The sequence below is a fragment of the Chrysemys picta genome, chromosome 24, assembly GCF_011386835.1.
Source record: "Chrysemys picta bellii isolate R12L10 chromosome 24, ASM1138683v2, whole genome shotgun sequence".
In the NCBI taxonomy this organism is placed as follows: domain Eukaryota; kingdom Metazoa; phylum Chordata; order Testudines; family Emydidae; genus Chrysemys; species Chrysemys picta.
In genome coordinates this window covers 6,474,992-6,491,538 of record NC_088814.1, presented here as the reverse complement: position 1 = coordinate 6,491,538, position 16,547 = coordinate 6,474,992, and the positions used below count along the sequence as shown (strand labels likewise).

Below are 16,547 nucleotides of genomic sequence, written 5' to 3'. Positions count from 1 at the left end.
TGCTGCGGTCTCCCCTTCCCCTTTGATCTGCGCCGGCGCAGCTGCCATTGGCTGGCCCGTTTGTGACGTGCGGGGACTGCAGTTGTCCCCTGTAGCAGCGCCGGGCTCAGTTTCCGTCTCTTTAAAGGGACCGAGCTCGCGGGGCTGCTGGAGCCCGGAGATCCGGGGGTGGGGTGGTGGGAGACCGGGCCGAACCGGACCACTGGACCGGACGGGCGGAGCCGGGTGACAAACCCGCCCTATCCTAGTGGGGGGTCAGGCACTGGGTTTCCCGGGGATCCACCCGAACCGAACCGGACCAAGGCTCCCAAGCGGGGTGGGCAGAAGAGACCATTTGCAGTGAACAGCTGAAGCCTCCCTGTGACACCCCAGAACTGGGTCGAACCGGGCCAGCCCCAGCGACGGGGATCCTGCCGACGTCCCTTCCGAGAGCGAGCCCCAGAGGATCACACGGGAGTCTGCATCCTGGCAGCTGGTACCAGTGCCGGAGAGGTCAGAAAGGGCCAAGGGCAATGAGTGGGGTGAGGATGGGACTGGTATCCGCGTCACCGGTTCCACAGGGACCATGAAAAACGTGCCAAAGAGGTGGTATTTGTACTAGAAGGACACTGGGCCAAGAGAGGTTAATGGGAACGGTGGGTGCTCAGAAGGCAAAGGGGGTGTGTGTGTATGTGGGGGGGGGAAATGGACCAAGTGGTGGTACTGGTACCATAGATGTTGAGGAGAGTAACTAGGGACAATGGGCCCGAAGATGGTGCTGGTGCCATAGATGCTGAGGGGGCATCCAGGGTAATGGGCCAGGAGGTGGTACTGGTACCATTGATGTTATTGGAGGGGTGAAGGGTATCCAGAAGCAGAGGGCCTGGAGGTAGCACTAGTAACAGAAGTTTTTTGTTTTGTTCTGGGGTTTTTTGAGGGTGGAGATGCGGGAAGGGATCCTGGAAGAGTGGACCAGGAGTTGGCACTGGTACCAGAAGGGGTATGGGTGTCTAGGAGCAATGGGTTGTGAGTTGGACCGATACCAGGATGGAGGGTGGGGATCCAGGAACAATGATCCAGTAGTTTGTATTGGAGGAAAGCGTTTAGCAGGTGTCATACGCTGATGAACCTGGTCCCAATCCAGGAAGGACTCTAGTACTCTGTGGGGAGGGGCTGCAAATGCTGCATTCATTGCACCCAATCCAGGTGTACAGGGTTCTGACACCTTCTCTGGACTTCTCAGTTGTCCCTAGTATACCATTCCTGCTCCATTCCCTAATACCACTGCCCACCTCTCCTGGTACCTTTTATCTTTTCATCCACCTCTCCAAAATCCCATTCTACCCCACTACCTCACGCTTGCACACGCATGCACTCCAAAATACCCTTTCTGAATCCTGATCCTGGTCCCCTTTGCTTTCTTTGCCTCTGTCTCTGGTGAGTAATACTGTACTGCCAAACTACGCCTATTAATCCCTCAGCCCAGGATAGGGAGAGGACAGGAACAACATTGGACTGAGATGTGTCCAAAAATACTCTATTCCAGACACCTTAAATATAGCTCCTAGGCGATCCCCTTTCCCTAGCAGGTTGTCCCACTGGATTATGGAGTGTATAATACAAATACAGACTTTGCTATACAAAGTTTTATTTATTTAACTCCCTGCTTCCCTTCCCCCTCCCTCTTGTTTGTTCTTCTCCAGGTTTTTCTGGGTCAGGCATTTCTGTGGGACTCCCACAAACCAGCTGCCATCTGGCCTGATTTTGTGTGCATGTGGAATAGATAGTTCAAACTGTACTGAATATTTAAAAGAGAGATCAACAGTGAACACTACATTTAGAAGCTCCCTACTAAACTGAATCTGCTGTAAATTAAAATCCATCCCCTAAAAATGAAGCACCAAAAGAAAACTCACAATGTCAAAATTAAAAAGTAAGGCAATAACCTTGCTAAATATTGCCAATTGGAAAAATCGTGTTTTAGAGTAGCTTTACAGATACTGCTGCCTCTGAAGGGCAAGCAACATGCCACTCAAAATTGAGCCAACTTGACATATGCCTCCATTTCCTTGTGAGGCATCTAGCACATGCCACCAAAATGTTGCAACAGGAGAAACAGGCACTTTTAGATCCATTACTAAATCAAGCACACAACCTGGATATTTGTTGCAAAAGCCACTGAGCTTAATGTAATATTTTAGTGGTAAATTTTCTGTGGGGCATCTTAAAAATGTAGTCCTAATAACCTGCGTTGACCCAGAGCTTTCCACAAATCTGTTTAACTCCCTGGCAGTGTCATAAACTATCCAGATCTGGGGTGTTGAATTTTGGTTTTTGTCTGTGGTTTTTTTTCGTTGTTCACCTGGGCGGGTGGGAATTCAGTTCCCAGATAGTCTGGGTCATGGTGTTTAGTTTCTTAAAAAGCTAAAGTAAAATGAACCATCATCATTTGGTCCAAGATTTTCAAAAACAGAAGCCTAATAACCTTAAATATCAGAGGGGTAGCCGTGTTAGTCTGGATCTGTAAAAAGCAACAAGGAGTCCTGTGGCCACATATCCTGTGGCACCTTATAGACTAACAGAAGTATTGGAGCATAAGCTTTCGTGGGTGAATACCCACTTCATCAGACGCATGTGGTGGAAATTTCCAGAGGCAGGTACCTGCCTAGTTATACCTGCCTCCTCATCCACGGAAGCTTATGCTTCAGTACTAATAACCTTAGGCTCCTAATTCTTTATGTAGGCTCCTAAATAAGCAATCTAGGGTAACATTTTCAAAAGCACCCAAGACCCAATGACGTTGGGTTACTTAGATGCTTTTGAAAATGTTACCCTGATTTCCAAAAGTGCCGAACAACCAACAGCCCCTGATGAAGTTAAGCTGGTGGGTGTTGGCAATTTTCAAAATCAGACTAGTTACTCAGTCTTCTATGGGTGGAATTTGCAAAAGTATGGAGGCATCTTAAAAGCACAAGGCACGTGTGTTGACTTTCAGTGCGACTTGTGCTCCGAAGTCACATAGGCACATTTGAAAATCCAACCCTCATTCCGTTGTTAGGTACCTAATTTTAGGCTCCTATTTTTGAAAATCTTGTTCCTAAGCCTCTGTGCTTGTGTCCCATAAATTGAAAAGCAACAGTATCCAGTCAGGCAAACAGGCTCTAGGATCACCTTTGGAGTCCTCTAGCCTGTGGAAATATTAGTGTCCTTGACAATGGGCTGAGGAGGACCTATGGCTTTTCAGTTGCCTGCATTCGGGGCAACAATAAATAGTCGTCTGCTTCTCTCTGTCTGTGTCGATTTTGATTTTGTGGGGGATACCTGAGGAAGTAGGTTTGAGGACAGATTGCTGACTAGTTTGGAATGAATCAGATGATTGATTTCAGTGGGAGTTGGGCATCTAAATATCTTTTTTAAATCTGACCCTAGAACCACAGAACAGTACTTTGTAAGGGTAATACTGTCAAAACTAGGGAGAGAAAATGTGTTGAATCATCTTCTTGAGAGAGCTCCTGAGACACATGGGGGAAAGCAGAAGGGAATTTTTAACTTCCCTCACCCCCATCCCACCTCTTCCTAAATTCTGAAGGCACTCAAACAACATTTCTTCCCAGATCTGAAGAAGAGCTCCGTGTAAGCGCCAAACCTTGTCTCTCTCAGCCACAGAAGTTGGTCCAATCCAAGATATTACCTCCCCCACCTTTCAGAGTAGTCGCCGTGTTAGTCTGTATCAGCAAAAAGTACGAGGAGTCCTTGTGGCACCTTAGAGACTAACACATTTATTTGGGCATAAGCTTTCGTGGGCTAGAACCCACTTCATCAGATGCATGGAGTGGCAAATACAGGAGCAGGTATAAATACATGAAGAGATGGGAGTTGCCTTACCAAGTCTGAGGCTTGTCTCTCTCATTTCATCCCCGTCTTGAGCTGGGCAACACCCAGGCTGGGCCGAGAAAGAGCAAGAGTTGAGAGCAAGTTTAATCGTCAAGGGCCTCATCCCTGAATTCCTGGGGCAGCCAAAAAATTCCTATTAGCGCCCCTGGATCCTGTGGTCCCTTGGGACCGGAAAGCTCCCTCGTCGTTTCAAGCATTCAGGAGAAACAGAGTTTTGTTTAGTCTTAGAATCTTTTTTTTAATGACATGACGCGACCAAAGCTAGTTGAGAAGAGATCGTACAAGGGACAGTGTGACCGAGTCCCGGAAAACAACTGCACGTACGTTTAATGCTCTGTATATTTATTTATTTATTTCCTTCTTGGGAAATTTATATGGCCTGAGATCATTCCAAAGTTCAGCGATTCTAGAATCTGAAATAAATGGCTTATCCCACAAAGACGTAGGCACATGCGGAAGTCCTATGCAGGCTCGACTTCATGTGATTTTTATTAGTTTAGGGCCCAATCCTGTAAAGGTTTATGTGGGTGAGGGACTGCTCCTACGACTCCCATGGTTCACATGTCTACCCCTTTACAGGATTAGGCCCTCGGTTAACAAGAATGACAGGAGGGTACCGAGTTTCCCCAGAATGCACTGCAATTGATATAGTCAAGGTGAGGAGTATTGCTGGACCTTTCTCTCCCCCCCACCCCTCAAAATCAATACAGGAGGATCCTGTAGGAAGCCTTGGAGGTATGTTCCTTTCTTCACTCCAGGGGGGAAAAAAGGTGAGGGATCATGGGGAGAAGCGCCATCTGCCTCCTGCCCCACTGACCAGTTCCTCTCCATGAGACAGATTCCTACTGACCCTTCCTTCCATGGCTGCCCCACTTTGCACTATGAGCCTCCCCCCACATTTAATTTGTTTTAAACCTTTTCCAAAAAAACAGTATTTCATGCAATTAATAAGCACACTTCTGTTCTATTTTCTGTTTCAACATTCAGGCTTTGAATAATGTTAGGAAGTACGGCCACTTTTATTTTATTTTGGAGGGACTACTTTTTTTACAGAAGGTGGAAGAACACCCACCCAGGAAGCAGCCCTTAGGTGAGTCATTGCAATGTATAAATAGTTCTGGCGAGAGTGTTACCCAAGGCTCCACACTTGGCACAGCCGCGAAGCAGAAAGTTCTTGCGGGAAAGTTGACAATAGTTGCTAAAAGTTTTGAAAACCCACAAGTTCTTTAACATCAATCCAGCCTGCCTTCAAGAGGAGCCCAAGGTTGTTATTGGGATGTTGTTGTCCAGCAAAATGGGGGACAATGTGGTATAATGGCTAGTGTACAGGATCAGGGAGTCTGGAGACCTGGCTTCTATCCCCAGCTCTGCCACTGACTTGTGTGTGTGTCCTTAGGCAAGTCACTTCATCTCTCTGTGTCTCAATTTCCTTATAGGGGTAATACCCACTTGAGAGCCTTTTGATAAAATTTGCAGTGCCAGTGCATAGCAGGGTCCTTATGAAATGCCAGCCTAAAAAACTAAGCTGTGTGCTTGACTGAGAGTTCATAGGCCCTCCTTTCCCTTCTGTTTTAACACTGACCACAGCATTGTGTGTGAACAATAAGTGTGAGCAGCTGGTGCTACATGTGCCTGTTTGATTCCAGCCAAACCAACATCTGGCTTCAAAAAGGCAGGGGTGGAGCGCAAGGAGGAAAACTAACCTTTGGTTCAAGCCCTGAGGCCGTTGTGAAGGAAGATGATGGTTGTGGACAGCGCTCTCTCTCTCTCTCTCTCTCTCTCTCTGTCTGTGGTTAACCCTTAGCAAATCCAAAACCAGAGACTCGTGTGCGTGCTTTGTATATGTGGCATTGCTGATTCACCCACCGGACATTACTCATGCTCATTGCTTTACTAGATGGGGTAACTCAGGACAGAGAAGAGAGAGTCCTGTTAAACACTGATTTTCTCCCCTCCTGCGCACAGAGTGAGCCAGCTTGTGACATGGATTTTACCAGATGTGATCTTAATTCATTGCTAAACTGGCTGAGTCAGTGGTTCCATAACATGAGCACCTTGTTCCATACCATTCCCCTCCCTCCCTAGCTAGCCAGGACCTAGCCCGTTTAGCAATATGAGAATGGCAAGATGTTCACAACGTCTGGGTTAATAATAAAAATTAGCACTTTTCGTTGGAAGATTTCACAGAGGAGGAGAAGTATCATCAGATGGGGAAACTGAGGCTCAATGTCATCCCGTAGGCCAGTGGCTAAGCCAAGAATAGAACCCAGGTTTCAGTCCAGTGCTCTATCCATTAGGCCGTACTGCCTCTAATTTTAAGGGATTTCATTGTGTTCCTTTGCCTTCCCCCCCCGAAAGATCCACGCTGGGTTCTGTTAATCACAGTACAGGGGGTTTCTGAAAGGGGGCTGGACAGGGGCAGGAGACGGATAGACGTCTCCTTGCTAATGCTTGGAGGGGAAATATAATGTGTTACTGTTTTACAAAAAGGACTGTATGGCACCAAATGTCCAAGTTAACTGCACAGGTACAACCTGCCTTCACCATTTTCTACAGCATTTTTAGGTGCCGCCATCCCTTTCCCCTGCCCCATATTGTGTCTGTTCTGTTCCCAGGTGATCCTAACCCTGCACCTTGACACATCCTGCTAGGAATATGTATTATTAGTCTAGCTTCTCTGATGAAGCTGTGGGGTGAGGGAGTGTGGGCTATTGGTTACACAGGAGAACCGGAAGCCAGGACTTCTCCAGATTCGTTCTTGGGTCTGCCACTAACTCCCTATATGGCCCTGGTCAAGTCATTTAGGCTGGGATTTTGAAAGATGCTTGCCTCTTTTAGGCACCCAATCTCACCGAAACTCAATGGATTTTGGACACTTGACTCCTTTAGGCACTTTGAAAACTTCAGTCTAAATGTGTCCATGACTCACTTGCCCCATGTAAAAATGGTGGGGGGAGGGGTGACACTGCAGTGAGTATCAAGGTTGAATGACCCAGAGCACTGTTTTACCTCAATGGACATGAGGTCGATATGTGTATTGTTACATATGTTTCGATGGTGCAGCCTTCATCAGAAGTAGCTAGAATTCTCCTCCTTATGGCCACAAATTCCAAAAGTTGTTCCACTGAAAATAACACATTTAAGGGGAAGATAAAGTTGGAAGTCCAAGAGGAAAATTTTATCTTCTGAGAAGCAACCACCTTTCCGAGAACTCCTCTGTGGACAAGCGGACAATCATGATGTGTGATCTTGGGTCACACTGTTGCAGACCGCAGAACTATTGATCTCGGATGGGATGAAGAATAGAAATTAACTGACTCAATTGTTTTCACTTATTGCCGAGCCAGGATTTTTCTGCTGTGTAACAACACTTAACTCAAAGGAGGCAACTGTGTGCATGGTGCTTTGAGATCCTCCGGTGAAAGGCACCAAAGTGTGACTTAAAAAAAACAACCCTGCTTCTTTAATTTTTTTCTTGACTTTAAATGTCCATGTGTAATCCGACATGCTTAGTTTAAAGAATCTGAGGGTCTGATCGGTCAGCCCTTACCCATGTGAGTAAACACAGAAATATTGGGTGCCTACAGGGCTTTTCAAAACGCAAGTTTTCTTCCCACATCTGTGTAGATTGACCCATTTTCCCTCAGGTGTAGCTTAACTAGTAACGCTTTTCTATGGAGACATATTAACATCCCTTTTGCTTATAGTCAGTTTCATTTTCAAATTCTTAGTGCAGCAATATTTGGGTTTCAAACGGTGCAGGAATGTTTGCCGTGTTTTCAATGGATATCTTTTTAAAAGTGAAAGGACGACTTTGGGTTCTAGATTGCACGAAAGCTCATTTTAACAACATTTCAATGTAGTTGTCCATGTCCCTTTAAACTTAAAAAATACCATACCTTGACACGTTCAAATAACTTGTGTTGTTTATTCTAGTAGCAGCAATTAGTTCAACACAAGGATTCAGGGCAAAAACTCTTTCTAGTACAATTTCTGGCCAAAATAGTCTTTGAAACTGGATTTAGAACAAAACAGACTTAAAAGAAATGATCTTGAGGCCCAAAAAAAGTTGTATCAGGATGCTGACAACATTTGATTGAAGTCTCACTCCCCATTAAATCAGAATACGTGAGCTACAAATTCCCCACTTCCCCCAGAATAGTCCCTTGGCTAAACAGCTGTCTGATTTCCCAGAAGCACTGAGCACCCATTTATACTTTTGACTCCAATAGGAGCTGTAGGCACTCAGCACAGCGGAAAATCACCAGCATATTTGACGGTTTATAGAGCCGGGTTTTTACAGTTACCGGCCACAAGGGGTCAGCAGAACCCAGGAAGAGTAAATGCACATCCTAGTGCATTTTATGCTCCCCTAGTTTTTCACTTAGCTTAAGGGGCTTGGCTACAAGGGGAAACTGACCAGCATAGCTCTTCCAGAATAACTGTTCTACAATAGCTATTCTGGAATAGCTCGTGTGGATTCACTCTTCCAGGATAAAAATGACTTTATCTTGTGAGCACAGTAATTATTCCAGAATAAAGTCACTTTTATTCTGGACGTGTGTCCCCACCTGGGAAAGCTATTCTGGAGTACCTATGTCAGGCAGTGTAGACAAGCCCTTAGCATCTGAAGGGGTTAAGAGGGATTGGCTGCATTAAACAATCTCTCCCTGCCCACTCAGGCCTTCCCCTGCACAGTAACTGTTCTAGTTCTTGGTGCTAGAGGTCATGCATTCCTGGGTTCATTGTAGGGCTTGAAAGGCCAGCACGTTCCCTCCGGGACAGGGAGGGGAGATTATTTCCTTTGGAACTGGAGCAATCTGTTGTGACTTTTGACCCAGTACCCTAAAGTGCAAGGGGGCCAACAAAGTGGTTGGTAACGAAATTACCCTTGTGGTTTGCAGTGATGTGACCAGCACAAAGGGAGCCTTAGACTGTAGCAGCAGGAAAAGCCGTGTTTGGCGAGTGATGCCCTGAAAATGAACGGGTGCTTCGAAGGTGTTGGGCTGCGATGCCTTTTTAAGGTTAGTGCAATTCTTCATGTTGATCTCTTTGCACAGGGCTGTCTCCTCCTCCCTCTGCGGCTTATGAAGCAGCTGTTTTAATAAAGGGGCCCTTGTCGTGGGTGCGCAATCCTGCCGTGAAAAGTGGCTCAGCTGATCTACGCCCTGTGCGTTTTCAGAGTCACAGCTGCCGGCTTCTGGTGACAGAAATAAGGCCCCGAGCCTGCCCGTCTCTCTCCGCGTGGTCAGAGTCTCACCTGCAGAGTCCTGTTTTAAGTCAGGGGGTCCCAAGCAAGCGCAGTTCTGCCACTTGCGGAATCTGTGCCTAAGCGTAGCCCTGCAGAGACAAGGTGGTTCTGGGACATTGAGCTGCGTTCTGTCCTGTCCCGTCTCGTGTGCCACAGCAAAATTCTGTTAGCTACATTCAAATGGCAGGGCTGGATGCCGGTCTCCCTTATGCTTGGGCCCCCCTTTTTTGAGGCATTGGGGGCTGCACCTGGGTAACTGACGACACGAGGGCCTGATTCATCACTGCCCATGTCTGGTGTCACTGGAATGACTCGGTGGTGAATCAGACCCAGAATTTGAAGGTGATGGAAGTTGCATGTGGGTAGCAGAATTCGACCTGCAGAATCTCTCCGTGGCAGGACGATGCCTGAAAGTCTAGCTTGGCTTTCCAGAGGCCAGGGTGAGTCTGCAAATCTGGCAGCTCTAAGGGGCAACCTCCCCGTGTACTTTTTGCATATAAACCCAGCACATTGCCTGGGACTTATTGAGAGCCAGATAAACACAGATGCCCCAGTTGCAGTTTTGCAGAGTCAAAGTGTCGCCCTAAGGTTAACTAGATCTTCTTGTGAGCATGAGTCCAGTGCGCAGCTTGGCACAGTGACCGTCTCGAGGGTAGGAAAGTCCAGGATTAAGAGTGACAAAATGATCTCTTTACAGGGTGCGTAAGCCTCTTCAGGTCAGGGTTAAGATATACAAGGAAGAGATTAGGTCCCCAGCTAGGAGAGAAAAATATATGGAGAGAGGGAGAGACAGCCCTGATTTACCTAAATAGCGTTACTTTGATAGCTCTGCTATCCAGGTCAGATTGATTCCATTAACATCACCAGGGTGTCTGGGGTAAAGAGCCCTCCCCCGTCTTGAGTAATTGCTGTGTCTCATTGGTTCAACTCACAGGGCGTCAGCATGGCTGCCCCCAAGCCTCCAAAATACCTCCTAGCCTTTGACTTTGATGAGACGATCATCAACGAGAACAGTGATGACTCGGTCATCAGGGCCGCTCCGGGCCAGGTGCTTCCAGAACACATCCGCCAGACCTTCCGGGATGGCTTCTATAACGAGTACATGCAGCGCGTCTTCGAGTACCTGGGAGACCAAGGGGTCAAGATGCTGAACTACAAAACCATCTATGAGAACATCCCGCTGTCTCCTGGGATGCCGGAGCTCTTCCAGTTCCTCTCCAAGAACCAAGACCAGTTTGAGATCATCCTCCTCTCTGACGCCAACATGTTTGGCATCGAGTGCACTTTGAGAGCCGCCGGCGTCTACTCCCTCTTCCGCAAAATCTTTAGCAACCCCTCTGGGTTTGATAAGAGGGGCTACCTCACCTTGGGGCCCTATCACACTCACAAGTGCCCCCAGTGCCCCGCAAACATGTGTAAGCGCAAAATCCTCACTGAGTACCTGATGGAGCGGGCCCAGGAGGGAGCAGAATTTGAGCGCATTTTCTACGTCGGGGACGGAGCCAATGACTTCTGCCCTTCCGTGGCTTTGACTTCGACAGATATTGCTTTCCCGCGGAAGGGCTACCCCATGCACCAGATGACCCAGGAGATGGAGAAAAAGCAACCCAGAGCCTTCCAGGCCACCGTAGTGCCCTGGGATTCGGCTGTAGAAGTTTGCTGCTATCTGCAGGAGCTGCTCAAGAAGAAATGCTGAGAAGGACTGATGGGTAGGAAGAGACTCCTGCTGACCTTGAGGCAGCTTGGGGGCACTGTGCAGGAAAGTGGGAAGTTCAGGAGCATCTCCATACCCAGTGGTTGATCTGATTCCATCTCTAGCTTTGCAGCGTTGGACTCTCTGAACTTCTGGATTTCTTCCCCCGCCCCCTCCTTTTTTTCTTTTAAAAAAGCACATTCTCTGGGTCCCCTTTTCCCCCCCCCTCCTCCCGACCTTGAGACAAGGTCTTCTCTATGCAGTTTGCACACCCGTTCAGGAGAGGGGGGTGAGTCAGATATGTTTATTTTTACCTTCACCTGGAATTCTTTTTTCAAGTGATTCTTTTACTTTTTTAAAGAAACAAAAACAAACTAGTTCTCATGAGGCTATGAAGTGCCTGTGCTCCCGTTAGCCTCAAGGCAGAGGTCTCCGAATCTGTGACTTCCCATCACAGCAGCTGGGGTCCACCTACGTCATCACCCCCTGCATGACCCCTCTTCCTCCACACCCCATCAGGTGACTTGAAATTGACCTGAGAATTCCTAACGGGGCTTGCCTCTGTCCAGGAGGCAGGTTCTATTCAGAGAGCCACCCTGCCCATAAACCCTTGTTCCAGGAAGGCTGCTGCAGCAAGAAGACATGGGTGCGGTACCAGATTCAGGTGTGGGGTTAGGAGGACACTGTTGATTTTAGGTTTCCATTACAAGTGGTTCACCAAAGCACATTTCTAAGCAAGCAAGAGTGAGATTTTCCACAGGTACCAATGGGAGTTAGGCACATCACAGGCTCCAGTTCCCCAGCCCTGTCCCTTCTGAGCAGATCACAGTAGGAAAGGGCTGTGGAATAATGAGATGTAGGGGGCAGTGGGTGACATGTAGCTAGAAAGCCCTGTCCCCCACCAAAGTATAACTAGTTTGCATTTAAAACACTTCACTGAATCTGAATTTCTACGGCTTGTTTGCACAAGCACACTCAGGAAAGTAAAGTGGACTAGTTAAACTGCATTAAACCCCGGTGTGAACACACTCATTCTGAACTGAAGTGGCCTTAATTTGGTGTATCTTAATTCAAAAGTGAATTAAACTGAAGTGAAGTAAGGCCACCTTAATTCTGAATCAGAGTGTCCACAGTGGGGTTTTATGCAGTTTAACTAATCTACTTTTAACTTGCACCATTAGTTAATTTGGATTACCATTCCTGGGTGTCCTGAGGTCAGGGTCAAGTCCTTACACTTTGTTGAAATGAAAGCAAAATAGAGGCAATCTTTTTTTCCCCCAGGGCAGAAATTTCTCCACGGTACCTTAAACAAACACTTTTCTCTGTTGTTATTTTAAGCATGAAAGTGAGCATCCCCCCTCAAATGCTTTTAGACACACAGCTGCTTTCCAAAGCAGAAGCTCCCACTCCTCAGCTGAGTGAAGAGTGACTCATCAGCTGTGCTCACTAGCCCGGGTCCAGACTGGATCCCAAAGCCTATTTATTGAACTAGTTTAAAACCCAGCCTAACGCCTGCCCTGTCTGAACTGCGCTGCTGCAGCTGAGCTTTGAAGCAGCCCCCCAAAGGCAATTTTGAGAGGCCTGGTGGACAGCGCCCAGGAGAGCTATTGCCCCAAGCTATGGGCTGCTTCCGGTGCACTTGGAGTAGCAAGTAGCAGCATAAGCCGAGCTCTCCTTGTACCGTAGACAAATCACCAGTCAGCTCACAGCATGGTGGTTATATTAGGGTGGAGCCACTTCCTTGGCCTGATCCTAGGAGGTGCTGAAACTCCCATTGACTGCAAGGGGAGCTGTGGTGCTTAGCACCCCCGGGGGTCAGACTGCTAGAGGATCAAAGCCTCTCTCCACTCTCCTTGTCAGTATTCCCTCCCTGGGCAACCGCAGTATTACTGCCCCCCCGTGATTGCACTCGGCAGCCGCAGCATTAACTGCCCATGAGGGTGGCTTCTCCCGGGATGAACTGCAGCCTACTCCAAAGCGTACTCTGCACAGTACAGACCTAACCAAAGCCGCACCAGCTTGCCCTCCTCTTTGCAGTTTGTTTGTTTGTTCTTCCTCCCTCCAATCATGTGGAACTTAAAGCCATGGAATTTAAAAAAAAAAAATTGAACGTTATCTAGTAAATATCAACAGCAGGTTCGAAACGTTTGTCTGGAATTTGCTGCACATGTTGTATTTTGATGTGGACATTTAAATGAACACCCCACCTGCCCCTAACGATCATAAATATATTAATATATATATCTATATGCACACCCCTGGGCGACTACACGTTTGTGACTTCACTTTCTCAGCTTTTCCCTGGGGCTGTTGAAAGCAGCGGGAGTGGTACCTGGAGAAGCCATTTGTGCAGTCTCCGGCCCCTGCCACTCATCTTTGATGGGTTGCTGCCCAGGAGGCAGAAGGAAGGTAGGCTGGGTGTGTGTGTATGTGGTGGTTTGCTCTGTAGGGGAGGAGTGGGGAGCAAACAATGTTTCCTGGTGCCAGAAACCAGAATACTAGCTTAGGTAGTGGTATCTAGTATCCTCCCATGGGCACTGGCCCCATACACACGAGTTCAGGCTAAGCATTAGTCATGTGTCTTAACTACCGGGCTTCACCAGGAGTAGGTTGACTGACGTGCTGTGGTCCAGGAAAAGGGAGCAGGGCCTTTGACGAGATCTGTTCCTGGCTCACTGGGACTTTGGCTTATTCATTAGATCCCTGTAAAATGGGTTTAATTAGCAGGTGCAGAGGCAAATTTGCTCATGAAGGGAAGGGTAGGTGTGTTTTAGCACTGGGACCATTAGATGTAAACATGGCCGTTGGGAGGCTTTTCCTGTGGAGTGTGACGCCTCGCAAAGATGCTGTTCGTTCAAAAGCTACCCCACACCCACCCGGGTGTTAGCAAGGGCCTGAGTCCTGTAAACACTTGACTTCAAAGGGGGCGGGGGTGTCTCTGAGTGGGGCCCCAAGCTGCTACAACTAGGACAAACGCAAACATGGCACATTACCCTGATGATGTAACTGTTGGTCACCTGTTGATTCTGGGAGAGTTTTCCTGTTGACTGCTCTTAGGCTAAGTCGACTCCAGAGCTTGTCCTTTCCCCCATGTTTCCCTTCACCACTTACCTCCCCAAGCTCTTGGACAAATGTTCATTTCTCATTGTCGTTCGTGAAGCATGGGGGTAAACAGAACAGGACAAGGGCGAAGTGACTGAGTAGGTCTACAGAGCGTGCCTATGGCAGCAAATAATACAGCCAGCTGTTTGGAAGATTCCTTCTCCCTCTTTTGCCATTCCCACACGCAGCTGGGAGGTGTATGATTAATTCCCCTCCCTCAACACCTAGCTGCTCTCTGAGGAGGCTTTACATGGCCCAAAGATCATTATTTTTGTCTGCTGGCACCAAGAGGGCGAGCCGGCACCATAAACCACCAGTGATCCACTATCTCCACTTTGGAAACCTCGCCTTAAAAAATAACGTACCTGCCCTTCCCTTTGTATTTTAACTCCCTCGTTTCCAGGCACGTTCCTGGGACGTTTCAGCTACGTTTAAGCAGAGGCAAACCTGCCACTGACATTGCGGCCCATCCACTGCAGCCAGGGGAGACACAAGTTTTTAAAACTCTTTATTAGCAGTGGGCACTTTATCGAAGCAGTGAGGGAGCTAGGATGCAGAGAGGCATGAGCAAGAGCACGGAGCAGAGGACCTGCTCACTAATGCTCTCAACAGCACCTGGCATTAGAGGGGACCAGGTTCAATGAGCCTCCCTTTCTATTTCCACCGTGCCGTGAGACATCAGCGAGGCGGGTCCCCATGGCGCATTCAGAGCGCACAGGTTGCCCACAATAATTCCACGGGGCAAGGCCCTGGGTGGGGCTTAAAGGTAGGGCTGCCTTTCACTCACTCCAAACCTCAAGGCAATCAGCTGCCATTTTTAGTAAAGAAGCACGGGAGGCAAAGCAGAAGCTGCGGCTCTGCTGACATTTGGCAGACAAGGCTCGTGATCCCCCAAGCAGCAACCTGCCCGGGTACTACGTGGCTCGGTATCATGACACAGCAGGAAACAAGTGGGCTATTCCCGTGCATTTGAGCCTGGATCTACTGGCTCTGGTTTGTACCACTTAGTCTCGGTGCCAAAGCTCCTTGCGAAACATCCTCTTATCTTCCAACCACCTTCCCCAGTTAATTTTCCGTTTCTCATGTCTCTGCTGGGTGAGGCACGGCCGCTCTGCCATCACACTTTGTGCTGATGGCTTTCCGTGCACCTACGTTAATCTCCACTGCAGCCCTGCGAGGCAGGGAAGCACTGTTCCTGGTTTCCACCGAGAGAAACTGGACTTGCTCAAGGCCACCGGAGGACTCTGTTGGAGCTGGGATTCGATCTCTTGCCCATTGCTACTTCTGGGCTTGGGTGGCGCTGGCCCAGGCGGTGGGGAAAAGGCTCTCTGCCAGACCCACTAGAGTCTGCTAAGCACCGTCTAAGCTACTGCAGGAGTCAGGAATGGGGGAGCCTTTGAGCAGCCCCGAGCACTGGGAATCTCAGAGCACTCCACACGCCTACCTCTGCCTCCCTTCCCAGCTAGTCAACAGCATTCTGCTACTCAGCCGCATTCGTTCTGGTGGGCAGGAGGGACTGGCTGCAGGCTCCCTGGGGAACCTGGAATAGGAGCCTCTGATCATGGTGCACGTTTAGGGGGTGGACATAAAAGAGCTGAGAATAATCAAAGCCCCAAGCAAAGGGATTCCATGCTAAAGGCTTCAATCCTGGTCCCCAGGGGTAAGCAATGGCAAAACTCCCGCTGAGCTCTGGGGGACTAAGATTTGACCTGAAAGTAGTAGTGCCAAAGCAGGGACTTTCCTGGGCCTCCAAAGCCGCTCCTGATAAATCTTCGGTTCGGAGAGCTATGTTTCCCTATTGCTGTCTGCCAGGGATTTGGGCCTGTCTGTGCCCTAGCCCAGGAGAGGAATGGGGGATCTATAATCGGATCAATCTGGATAGAGATAAATTCTGTGGCCAAAGCCAGGGGGATGAAGGTGGCCTCACTGGTTTGGCAGAGAGACTGGGCTCCATTAACCTCGAGGTTGCGGGAGGGTGAAGAAGGAAAACCTCTGCTGGTCCTCAGTGGCGTCATCTCCTGCATCCACACAGGGTCAGCAGCAGAAAGGTTCCACGTAGTTGCCTGGGAAGAACCCCTCTGCCTCGCTGGTCACGCCCTCGCACCAACCATCCGAGTGCTTCCGGGTCATGTAAATGATGGCCCCTTCTGGGAACGAGAGCTCGTTCTCCTTTTGCTGAGTGTAGGGGTAGAGAGTCACCACTGCAAGGCGAAGGAGGAGCTCAGAATGGGAAGGAAGGAAGGACGTGGAGCCAGGCTCATTGTGAAAATACATGGGGTGGGGCTCTAAACCTGCACCCAGTCAGAAGGGACTGGCCGAGCTGCATCTCAGCCGAAAGGTGCTGGGGGAGAGGATGGGAGCAGGTCGGCTTCAATCAGGACTTTCTCCACAACGGGGTTTCCTGACCCAAAGCCGATTCGGGGGGAAGCTGTGAAAGGGGAGCGATGCTCCACTCTGCAGTGGCAGAGACAGGCTCCAGAACTACAAATCATTAGCCCCAATAGAGCATTTTTCGTGCACAGATCCCCCTTACAGATGGGGAAACTGAAGTAGCGGGGGCTGTGGGGGTGTGTGGTTTCCCCAAGTCCACACGCAGCAGCATAGTGGCAGAGCTGGGAAGGTTACCTA

General features: G+C 48.8%; 2 protein-coding genes across 7 annotated transcripts in view; one reads left to right on the top strand and one right to left on the bottom strand.

Annotated features, from left to right (window-relative positions):
* PHOSPHO1 (phosphoethanolamine/phosphocholine phosphatase 1) lies at positions 1-12,932 on the top strand. Of its 6 annotated transcripts, none has more exons than XM_065577550.1 (5): positions 1-492; positions 4,453-4,529; positions 4,861-4,963; positions 8,778-8,897; positions 10,059-12,932. In XM_065577550.1, the coding sequence occupies exons 4-5, from the start codon at positions 8,853-8,855 to the stop codon at positions 10,818-10,820; spliced, it is 807 nt and encodes a 268-aa protein (XP_065433622.1). In that variant the 5' UTR covers positions 1-492; positions 4,453-4,529; positions 4,861-4,963; positions 8,778-8,852; the 3' UTR covers positions 10,821-12,932. The 6 variants fall into 6 exon arrangements, with proteins under 6 accessions (XP_065433622.1, XP_065433623.1, XP_065433624.1 ...); XM_065577551.1 differs by having other exon boundaries at positions 4,453-4,608; XM_065577552.1 differs by lacking the exon at positions 4,861-4,963.
* Positions 12,101-16,547, bottom strand: part of ABI3 (ABI family member 3) — a 25,410-nt gene continuing 20,963 nt past the window's right edge. Inside the window, exon 8 of the mRNA XM_008162675.4 lies at positions 12,101-16,120. Coding sequence (XP_008160897.2) covers positions 15,954-16,120 — 167 coding nt within the window. The 3' untranslated portion in view covers positions 12,101-15,953. The remainder of the gene's footprint in view (positions 16,121-16,547) is intronic.

What these genes read in the sequence shown, in the direction of transcription:
- PHOSPHO1 (XM_065577552.1), top strand. Translation starts at nt 8,853, where the DNA reads ATGAACGGGTGCTTCGAAGGTGTTGGGCTGCGATGCCTTTTTAAG. An exon ending in GGCTGCGATGCCTTTTTAAG is followed by an intron (nt 8,898 to 10,058) that starts GTTAGTGCAATT and finishes TTCAACTCACAG; the next exon opens with GGCGTCAGCATGGCTGCCCC.